Consider the following 11,610-nt stretch of genomic DNA (forward strand, 5'->3'; position numbering starts at 1 on the left):
TCAAGTGAGCTAGTCTTTGGGGCATAATTCTTTAGAAGTTAGTGGCCACCAGTTGAAGCACAATTAGCAGCTTTGCTGTTAAATGCTACTTTTCAAATCGCTCAGAATATTTCCCCAGGAATTAATTCTATTTTCGCCATGTAAACGCTCCTTTGGAGCTTGCACCAGGCAGCAAGGTAAGCTGGGTATTACCTACCCACGGTAAGAAGTGCTGATTTCTAGAAGGAAGAAACATTACCAGTATTTATCCCTGCCCCCCCCCCCAAAAGCAGGGGAATGATGTCAAAAGCAGGACTCTCTGTTCCAGAATTTTTGCATCTTTGCACATTAATTACGGAGAATATTGGTTCTCCTGTCACCATTTTGCATAGAAATACAGAGAGATGGGGTGAGCCAGCCTCCCCTTTAGTCCCCATGGGAACAGCTTATTTTTAACTCGATTTCCAGATTTGTATTCATGTGCTCTTACAAAGCTGATCTCCCCTGCTTGGCTGGCACCGTTTATCCTGGGGAGTTTAAATAGATAATCACTGGCGGGGTTGTTGTTTTTTATATAAACAAATATTATCCTCAGATCAGCACGGCACATGTGTGAAGGGAGGAAGTGATTCATAGTCTTCTGGGCTCTAAGCTTATGCGCCCCTCCTTTCATTCGTGTGCTGGTCCTTGTGTCTCCAACAGAAGCATACCTAGGCTCCTGTTATGTACTGAGTTGAATAGGGTCCAAAATACAGCAGTCTGATTGGTCCTAGAACAATAGGATCCAAAATGCAGCATTCTGATTGGCCCTAGAACAATGCAGCAGTATGATTGGTCTGCAGGAGCCACCCAATCCAGCTCCAGGTGGAAGTGAATCCACAACCTGATTGGCCTACAGGAGAATCCCGGAATTAGCCAATAACGTGCAGCCCATTGTGCAAATAATGTATATAAAGCAGATACTTTGAGGGGACATTCATTCATTCCTCCTCACCACTATGAGCTGAATAAAGAGCATGAAATCCACTCTCGACTCTGAGTATATTTCAGCTCCCTTGCATTCTTGGCAAGGAGCTATATTGGCACCTCTGAAGCTTGGAGAAACCATGGACCAGAAACCCATTAAATTTGCTTTTTGTTGCCTTTTGCACTCCACCAATGACTTCTTCCACAGCCTCCGAGGTCGGCTCTGTTCTGTCTCTCCTCCTCCATCAGTCTGCCTTCCTCCCCTCCCTGCTTTCCTTTCTGCCTCCCTCCTTCCCCTTTTCCTCCTCCTGCAACTCTTGGCCTCTCTCTCCATTTTTCCTCTGTGCCCCGCTAGGTGCTCTGCTTACATGTCTAATAGTGCTGCTGGCCGACTGGGGAGGGGGCTCTGCAGGGCCGATGTGACAGCCCAGATCAGCGATAGGATTTCTCCGCTGAGGGACCCAAAGGAGCCTGCACCCCTCACCCGGCCACCCAGATTAGGGGAGGAGCAGCCCCTGGAGTGTGTAGACAAACAGATGGGCTCTTAGCCACTCCAAGCCAGAGAGGAGAGGTGCAATTTTCGTGTCCCCCACCTGGCCTGCGCCCTGGACAGGGGTCAACCTGACCAACCCCTAGGTACGTCCGTGTTCTCTATCACCCTCCACAGTCAACAGTAGGGTGGTGCTGTGGTCTAAACCACTGAAACCTCTTGGGCTTGCTGATCAGAAGGTCAGCGGTTCGAATCTGCACAACAGGGTGAGCTCCTGTTGTTCTGTCCCAGTTCCTGCAAGCCTAGTAGTTTGAAAGCATACCATTGCGAGTAGATAAATAAGGAAGGTAAACTGTGTTTCCGTGCGCTCTGGTTTCTGTCACAGTGTTCCGTTGCGCCAGAAGCGGTTTAGTCCTACTGGCCACATGACCCGGAAAGCTGTCTGTGGACAAACGCCAGCTCCCTCGGCCTGAGAGCGAGATGGGCGCCACAACCCTATAGTCACCTTGGACTGGACTTAACCGCCCAGGGGTCCTTTACCTTTACCTTACCTTGGAGAAAAAGGCAGGATAGAAATGCAATAAGTATCCACACAACGCCTTCCTCATTGAAATGCCATCCCCCATACAATCCAGATTGAAGGTTTCCATGTTGTCGTTTTTACTCATCAAATTCTCAGTGGGAAGAGCAAACCCATATTAAATGGGGGAATAAGACGGGGCGGGAGGATCATGATGAGGATGCCATCAAGGAGGGCCACTCAGAGATGTGACTTCCCTGCTCACTTGCAAAAGATACAAGATAAGATGGCCCCTCCCCTGGCATTCTCCCTTTTTGCGTCTTCTATTCATTTATTTAAAATTTTTATTTATACATTTCAGGTTGATACATTTCCTTAATTTTACAATAATTTTAACATTTCAAAAGTTGACTTCCTCCCCCCTCTTTCTGCGGTTCCTTAAAGTTACTTTTAAAAAATATCTTCTGCATATCCAAATTCATTTAATTTGCTCATTTGTTTATCTACTTTAAATACCGTATATACACAATAATCCTTCCAATGTTTTTATCTGTTTACAGTTTATCTGTAAATATTCAATAAACCATATCCAGTCTTTTATAAAAAGTTTGTTGTCTTGATTTCTTATTCTTCTAGTAAGTTTCACTATTTCAGCATATTCCATAAGTTTTTATATCCATTCTTCCTTTGCTGGGACTTCTGCTTCTTTCCATTTTGGGGTGAGTAACATTCTTTCCGCTGTAGTCGCATACATGAATAGATTTCTATGCAGTTTGGGTAGTTCTGCTGTGGGAAGGATCCTGGCATTGCCGGGGGTTGGACTAGATGACCCTTGGGGTCCCTTCCAACTCTGCCATGCTATGATTCTATTGAGCAGCTAAAGGAACGGGCGGCGGAGAGCAAGATGCACAACAAGGAGAGGCACAACCACACACCCTAACAGCCCCCTCTGGCCTGACCCACGGTGGCCTCATCCCAGCACATTGACACCCCCCTTTTTATTTTTCTTAATTCAGCTGCCTGACAACCCAGCAGCCTGGCCCCTGTTTGCCAGCTGATGTCACAAAGTGCTGCTTTGCAAGCAAGCCTTATATTGCCCTGCAAGAGGGATGCCTGTCAGATCATGGTGAAAAACTTGGCAAGACAAGTGTGCCCATTAGCAACTATGAGAGGGACCTCTGAAGATAGGAGGAGCTCCAAGGCCCAGAGGAGATGAGTGGCATAGAAATATTATTATTATTATTATTATTATTATTATTAGCATCACACGTCACTGATGCATGTGGCTTAGCTCCCTGGCATGACTTGTCCACAGCTGTTGATAGCTTGGCAGGTCCTCAGCTGTGGTCCCCAGATGATATTTTCTGTTGTGAATAACTGGTTGGTTACTTCCTCTGTTTTGTATTTTCCTTTCTGTCTCCCAGGTCCTAAAACAGGCAGGCAGTGAAGAAGGGGAAGCCGCCCTGGAAGTCGTGATATGTTGATTCCATGGGGAATCCATTCCCCACATGTGCCAGGAGGTTGTGGCGCCAACCTGAGCAAAACAGGGCTGGGCTAGGGTGGAGCAGGCCTGTCTCGCCCCCCCTTGCCCCCCTTCCAAGCCAGGGGTCGGGCTGTTGTGGAGGGCCGTCTTAAGCATATGTGGCGCTGGGGTGCAAAGATCTACCCAGCGCCCCTAGGTTGCCCAGAGTTGTCAACATTTTTTTAGGGGGCAGCAAAGTTGTTGTCTTTTTTAAAGGAAATAGTTTTAACCTTTAAAACGGTTGTGGGACGCAGGGACTCACAGAGCCAACCAAAAGGGGTGCCAGCGCCCCACGCACAGGGGCATATGAAGGGGGTGCAGGTTCCATGCTGGGGGGACGACAAAATGTCAGGTGGCACAGTCACCGTGCTGTCTGCCCGCTGCCTCCCCCCTGCATGGCGGTTAACTGTTTTGGCTGCGCGCGGAGTGCCGTGTAACGTTGTGGGCGCTGTGTGATGCATCCTGTTGTGTGCGTCAAGCTGCGGGTTCCTTTGCTGGCTTTTCTGCTGTTGGTGCACACTCCCAGCGCCGTCCAACCCGGGGTGCCAGTGCAGAAGGATGCGGAATGCAAGCGGCATTGGAGGCAACATCAGGATCCGTACGCTCCTATCTCTCGGGTTTTGTTGCTGCCTTCGGTACTGTTGGCGCGCAGCATATCCCACCACGACGTTACATGGTGCTCTGGGTGCGGCGCCGAAACAGTTAGCTGCCATGCAGCTGGAGCAAGAGCCAACAGCCGAGCGGAGCTGAGATTGTCGGAGTGCCGCGGGCTCTTCTGCTGCTGTGGCTCGGTGTGAGTTCGGGGGCGAGTGTTGGAGTCTGGGGAAGAGCCGCCTGCAGCAGAAGAGACTATGGTGCTCCGACGGACTCTGCTCCGCTCGGCTGTCGGCGGCTCTTCCCCGGACTCCAACACTCGGCCCCGGACTCTCGGCCTGGTGCCCCTGAGAGCCCGGTGCCTTGGTGCCGTACACCCCTAGTGCCAACGGTTAAGACGGCCCTGCTCCTGTATAGGATATAGCCAGTGCCATATTTATGTATAGGCTAAGTTGGCTGAATCCTAGGGCCTCTAAATCTAGGGGGCCTCGCCAGCCTGCCCACTCCCCAGCAGGCAACCTCCCCTCTCCCAAAATTGCAAACCCAAGACTTCATGCAAGGGCAGGGCAACTTGCGCCTCTAAATCTAGGGGGCCTCGCCAGCCTGCCATCTCCCCAGTGCCACAATCTCCCCTCTCCCAAAATTGCAAACCCAAGACCCAATAAAGGGGGTGGCACTTATTGGAAATCAGTTTTGTCACCTCCCCCCACACCAAACCCCGGGACAATTAGCCCAGCCACCTTTTATTCACAGTCGCATAAGCACTGCACTACAGCATGGCCATAAACCTGTACGTTCAACCGCTGAAATACACACCCAATATGTAGCAATGGAGATTTATGTTACTGCTTTACGAATGAACACTGTGTTCTGTTAATGGATTCTGTATTTTTGGAATTACCTAACAGCCACCAATAGGGAGCTCTAGAATCTGACAGTTAGCTGCCATGCAGCTGGGGCAAAAGCCAACAGCCGAGCGGCGCAAGCGGCATCGGAGGCAACATCTCCGGACAAGATCCGTACGCTCCTATTTGTCGGGTGAGGTTCAGGTGAGGGTCATATGCCTTGTCAATCCCAGCAGGTATATAACAGGAAGACCCAGGCCAATGGCCTGCCCAGGCCGGAACAGCAAGCGTCGACAGGCAGTGGGGACATGGGCATGGGCAGCATGGCAGAGGGGCTTGTCCTGCCTCCCTTCTTCCCTGGGTCAGGTGGCCAGGCCCCCTCACCAGTGCTCAGGCTGCCCCCCCAGGGGCCCTATGTCCCCACCGCAGGAATGCCCTGCCTCCTCTGGATTGCCTTGTCCTGTTCTGCTTCTGGGCTGCTCTGTGCCACACAGGAGAAGGAGGGATGTGGCTGGGGGGAGGCAGGAGACTGAGGAAGGAAGGGAGATGGGAAGACAAAGGGGGGGGGAAAGATAAAATATAGAGGGGACTGTGCCCCACAAGAACATTAATGGAGACGGCCCACGGACCCCTGTCCCCTAGAGTAGATGCTTATGCCTGGAAAATACAATGTACTTCTTCTTTCCCAGGGCCATGGTTTGGGAGAGCAGCTAACACTCCGGCCAAGCAGCAGCGGCAGCAGCCCAGCGGTGCCAGGGGGAAACCCAGAATTTGCAGGTATGCTGTGACCTTCTATGGCAGGGGAAGTGTTTCCCACTCATCTTGCCAGCTGGAGGAGGAAGGCCTGATTTAGATATTCCTATAGTTTTATGGGAAGTGTTTCTTTGTGGTCCATCTGGGCAAAACCACATCCCAAGATTGGGCCAGGGCAGTTTTAGGATGGCACGACCAGGGCACTCACACTGGGCACCATGCTGCAGAGGGTGCCAATACAATGTGGAAGAACAAGAGGGAGGCGTGCCGAATTTTAGGGTCGCACAGGGCACTGTTGACATTTGACAACCCGAAGTTCACCCTTGGTTGGGCACAGTTCCAGATTAAAACCTGTGGAGGTCCCTAGGTAATAAAACTCTTGTGGGGCCCTCACAGATTATCTCCTGATACATCTTTGATTTTACCAACCAACAATATTAATAATCCAATTTTATTACACAAAACAAAGAGTATTTATTTTGATCCGTTGTTGCCCAGTGCAGACTTCTGCTCTCCTCTCACTTCCTGTACCCTTTGTTTTCAGCGCCAGTGTGGACATTTTGATACAGCATGTACATCATGTCTGGCTGATGTATTTGGGCAAGATCTACAAACAGGAGCCAACATGGCTGCCCCACAAGCACTGCGTGTCTCTGCCTTATCGATGGGCTCAATATGTTCCCAACCCACCAGGGTCCCCAAGGAAGCAGCACAAAACAGTTTGTGGGACTGCACGAACACCCCGCTTGTTAAATTTCCTTAGTCCTTCCGCTTTCCTGCTGGTCTTCAGAGCTCTGAAATAGTAGGGGAGATTGTGGCTTAACAATCAGCTCCTCTCCCCATGGAGCTCTGATAATTATAGCTCTGTGAAGGGAATAGGCGCTTTCCTAACAACTAACTACAGCTCCCAGGATGCTCTGGGGGCAGCCATGATTGTTTAAAGTGGGACGATACTGCTTTAAATGTGTACCAGATGTCAATGAGAACAACAACTACCAGACTTATAGAAGACATCTGAAGGCAGCCCTGCTTTGGGAAGCTTTTAATGTTTGATGCATTACTGCATTTTGATATTTTGTTGGAAGCTGCCTAGAGTGGCTGAGGAAGGCCAGCCAGATGGGCGGAGTATAAATTATTATTATTATTATTATTATTATTATTATTATTATTATTATTATTATTATTAATAATAATAATTACTGCAGATGGAGGGTCTTACTAGGCTGGCTCTGTCAGCTGTGATAGAAAGAGCAGCACTCTATGAAAAGACAGAAGTGGGTGACTGTAAACTTGAGAGAAAGGATATACAGTGGTACCTCGGGTTACATACGCTTCAGGTTACATATGCTTCAGGTTACAGACTCCGCTAACCCAGAAATAGTGCTTCAGGTTAAGAACTTTGCTTCAGGATAAGAACAGAAATCTTGCTCCAGCGGTGCGGCAGCAGCAGGAGGCCCCATTAGCTAAAGTGGTGCTTCAGGTTAAGAACAGTTTCAGGTTAAGAACGGACCTCCGGAACGAATTGAGTACTTAACCCGAGGTACCACTGTATACTTGTTTTACTTGTAGGCAGCCTCAGGTTTTTCTCATGGGACCTGCATGCTTTCAGTTGCGGGGGGTTGGTCTGATCTTTGTTAACGCTGTGTAGGAAAATGACATACACCGAAAGCTATAATGCCTGGTACAAGTACGTCCAGGTTTAAATAGTTCAGCTAAGAATCTAAGCACTTGAAGTGTGATGGGTTTTTTCATCATCAGGTTGAGAAACTCTTGAGTGTGATTCATTGCCTGTGAGTTTGTCTTCTGCAGTGCAGCTGGCTCACCCGACCGTTTTCCCATTTCATTTTTCAAAACCGGGATTTGCACTTTCTGAAGATTGTGCTACCAACACAATTAATCATAACGGCTGTGAAACAGAAATCACAAACGGTAGCTGTGCAATATCTCAGGGGTTTATAGTTCTAAACCTATTTGAGTTTTTTGAAACAAGAAAGCAAACAAACAAATGTGTACCCTGAAGTTGAGGCTGAAAAGAATATTGAAAAGCAACCTTTGAAGGACCTGTGTTAAAATGTGATGAATTTGCAAATAAATGGACTACCGCTGTGAGACTGGTGCTTCCAGAAGACCTGCTTACTGAACATTCATCTTGATTTGTTTGTAGGGAGATTAGACAGCATTGGCTTTTAAGGAACATTAATTTGGATTTGTTTGCAGGGAGGATGAATGACATTGGGTATGGTGCAAGTGAAATTGGTGGCACGAGATCGAATCCAACCCCAAAATGCTGATGGCCTAGAAGCAGCCCTAAGCCATGGTCCCGCCAGTGCGAGGATTTCCACTCCCCCCTTCCTCTGCACCCCCTAAATCTATTTTAGGGGGTCCCCCAACTCTCCAGAGCAGATCTGAGGAGGCACACAAGGAAGAAGGAGGAAGGGGAAAGTCCAACTGCAGAAATGGAAATCCTTGCGCCAACAGGATGTGTTAGTTAGATATCACTCACTGCCTTTCGGTAGCATCTTGTTTCTAATTAAAATGGCGGCCCAAATCCCTTGCACTTCAAATGACCTCGGATTGCAGCCAAGCTCCTTCTCTATCCCAATAATTTTTTTGCAGCAATGCAACTGCATCATATTTGTGCACGATGATCAATAGACATCACCCCTACACACTGATAGCTCTACTCTCTGTCACTTGGAAACGAAACGTATCAGCTCCAAACCACATGGTCATCATTCCGGCATGTTCTGATATGATACTGAGAGAGGCTTGTCCTTCTTTTCTGTCAGCCTTCTCACTGACACTCTCTTAAGCATAGACATCTTGGAAAGACAGCCTTTAAGTGGCTCTCCAAAGTAAACATCCACGCACACTCGATTTGTGTAGGAGAAAATGAACGAGGGCATAGAGTAACCATATGGTAAGTCAAATTACTAATATCACGTTCTGTTGCTTCCAGACATGTTGTAGGGGCCCAATAAAAACACCAGGAAGAAGATCAGAAAAGAAGTAAAATTAATCTGATGGAAATCAAAATTTAAGATGCAAATTAAGGCCAAACAAATGAACACACACAAAAAAACAGATCACAATCTAGGTAATCTTAAGAATGAACTTATTTCTCTCCCATAGAAGTCAGTAGTGGTTCTCTTTGGCTGGATCCTGGCTCATAGTTTTAACAAGCTGCATTCTATGTTCCACTATAAATTATTATCTGGATCCCAGTGACATCATGCTTGCCCTGAAAGTATGGTACTATCCTATTCCTGAGCATTAACAGAATGAACAGATAGGTTGATGCTGGAAGGCCTTGTGAAACAGACCATCTATGCAAAGAACAAACTAAATCTTGCCTTTAATAATTAAAAAATGCCGTTTGAAGACTGGGAAAGATTGTGGAAAATGACTTTAAATTTACAGATTGCTCTCTGTTGAAAGAAAATTATATAAAAATGATGTACAGATGGTATATAACGCCAGTGCAAATAGGAAGAATGTACAAAACTGCTTCAAATATATGTTGGAAATGTAAGGAAAAAGAAGGGACCTTTTATCATATGTGGTGGGATTGTTGTAAAATTAAAAAATTCTGGGAAATGATATATAATGAATTGAAGTAAATGTTCTAATTTACATTTGTAAAAAAACCCCGAAGCCTTTCTGTTAGGTATTGTAGGAAAAGACCTGCCAAGGAAATTGGAAAACTTTTTCATGTATGCGACAACGGCGGCAAGAATCTTAACAGCACAGGGATGGAAGAATGAAGAAATCACAACCAAAGAACTGTGGCAAGAGAAACTGATGGACTATGCGGAATTGGCGAAACTGACATATAAACTACCTGATAAGGACAACTGTGACTTTAAGAAAGAATGAAAACCCTTTGCAAAGTACCTAAAGAAAGAACAAAACGAACTAGACTCCTTGGCAGGTTTTGAATAAACACTCACAAACTTTTTACTGATAATAGCCAGTCAGAAAAATTAAGGAACTATACAACTTTGTAACATGTAGAGAATAAAGTTTGTTGATAAACCAGAGAGAGGAGCTGAGGGAAGTCGGGGGGGGGGAGTGGGTTACTTTATGGGGAGGGGGAGGGGGGAAATGGGGGGGATTAAGGATGATATGTTTTTTAATAAAATGTTTTGCTGAAATTCCTAATAAAAATATTTAAATAATTAAAAAACGCATGTCTCATTGGTTTTAATGGGAAATTTCAGCATCTCTGCAACCATTTCCCGTTTAAACTGGTGGAAAGTAAAAGTAGACAATAGGAATGTGATTGGCCAATTTGATATTCCTCTCTCAACAGCACAATTTCATTTTCAGGTAAGATGACCCTTTGACATGGACAAAAGCAATTCATATTTATAGTCTATGATTCTGTGTCGCCATAGAAGCATTGTTGTATGAATGACTCAGCTGCCAGTTGGATGAGGCGCCCGGAAAAAGTGTAAATTAAAATCAGTTTCATCCAGTTCTGTCACACTGCGAATTTCCTATAGGAAAACTGGGAACAATCAACATCTTTCAAACGATCTTTGATTCAGGATGAAGATTTATAGTGACCTAGATTGTTCCTGTAATTTGGTCCCCTCGAGTGCTGTCAATAAGTCAAAATGTACTGCGATTAGTATCTTTTTCTTGAGGACTTCCTCATCTTTGAACGGTTTGCTACACAATCCAACTTCCCAAACATGTTGAAATAAAATTAAAATGTTGGTCTGACTACAGATGATAAAAGATCTTCCATTCCTTTTATCATCTGCAAGCAAATCCATTTCATTTAGATAACATGCACATTATCCAAGGTTCAGGTATACAGTAGGTGCCATTTTGAGATGCTAAAAGAAATTTACTGCTTTCTAAACAAGAGTGAACAATCATTTCGTGAAGAAGAAAAAGCTAGTTTTTGTATGTTGCTCTTCGGTTTCCTTCGCATGCACACTAGAACCAAAATACCCTAACACAAACAAAAGTGTGCCCTTAATTTTATTTCGCCAGTTAAAACTGGCCATTGCCCAGTACTAGTCAATCAACTCAGGACTAGTTAATCAACCCTACAAGAGGGGTTTCCCATTGCAGGTAATGTAGCAGTGTTCCCCAGAACTCCTTGTATCCAGGAAGGGGAAGAGGAGAAGGAGTTCAACCTATGGGAATCTTCTGGCATGCATGGAATTCACACATACAAGAAGATATGATGATCAACCAATTACAGCAAGTGGCCTTATGAGAATGGGGAAAAGGATAGCTAAAGAAAGCTTCATAGGCTGAACTCGAAGTGATCATAACTAATCTTGCCCTGTAATTCCAAATGTATTGGCGTCCATCTATCTCAGGAGACAATGGAGGAGTGTGCTTTTGGGTGTGAAGTCAAACCATGGGAAGGTTGCAGCGCCTTCTGTGGCTGTAGAGACTGATAAGGGAGAGACATGTTTTGTTGCAGCTGAGGCAGGTGAAGGCTTCCGGGCTGTAATTTCAGGTTAGTGATAATCTAAACATCTGTAAAGGCCTTCACCTGGGGATAATAATGCTGTGGAGGGGGTTATTGTTTTCGTTTGTTGCTGCGGTATGTATTTTTGTGTTTTCGTATTGTAAACCACCCTTTGTCTCTTAGGTAAAGGTAAAGGACCCCTGACAATTAGGTCCAGTTGTGACCGACTCTGGGGTTGCGGTGCTCATCTCGCTTTCTTGGCCAAGGGAGCCGGCGTACAGCTTCTGGGTCATGTGGCCAGCATGACTAAGCCACTTCTGGCAAACCAGAGCAGCACACGGAAACACCGTTTACCTTCCTGCCGGAACGGTACTTATTTATCTACTTGCACTTTGACGTGCTTTCGAACTGCTAGGTTGGCAGGAGCAGGGACTGAGCAACGGGAGCTCACCCCGTCACGGGGATTCAAACGGCGACCTTCTGATCGGTAAGTCCTAGGCTCTGTGG

The 11,610-nt window shown here is 46.3% G+C and overlaps 1 protein-coding gene across 3 annotated transcripts; it reads left to right on the forward strand.

Moving 5' to 3' along the window:
- The first annotated feature begins 4,441 nt into the window (after positions 1-4,441).
- On the forward strand, positions 4,442-10,464 carry LOC308587954 (uncharacterized protein). Of its 3 annotated transcripts, XR_014008578.1 has the most exons (4): positions 4,442-5,109; positions 5,606-5,693; positions 8,459-8,589; positions 9,999-10,464. XR_014008578.1 is itself a non-coding variant. In XM_081195933.1 (3 exons), exons 1-3 carry the CDS (start codon positions 5,019-5,021, stop codon positions 6,470-6,472), a joined length of 438 nt encoding a protein of 145 aa, XP_081052059.1. In that variant the 5' UTR covers positions 4,442-5,018; the 3' UTR covers positions 6,473-6,699. The 3 variants fall into 3 exon arrangements, 1 of the variants encoding a protein (XP_081052059.1); XR_014008579.1 differs by lacking the exon at positions 9,999-10,464 and having other exon boundaries at positions 8,459-9,723; XM_081195933.1 differs by lacking the exons at positions 8,459-8,589; positions 9,999-10,464 and adding an exon at positions 6,214-6,699.
- The last annotated feature ends 1,146 nt before the right edge of the window (positions 10,465-11,610 follow it).

This window comes from Podarcis bocagei (assembly GCF_964188305.1).
Source record: "Podarcis bocagei genome assembly, chromosome: 5".
NCBI lineage: Eukaryota > Metazoa > Chordata > Lepidosauria > Squamata > Lacertidae > Podarcis > Podarcis bocagei.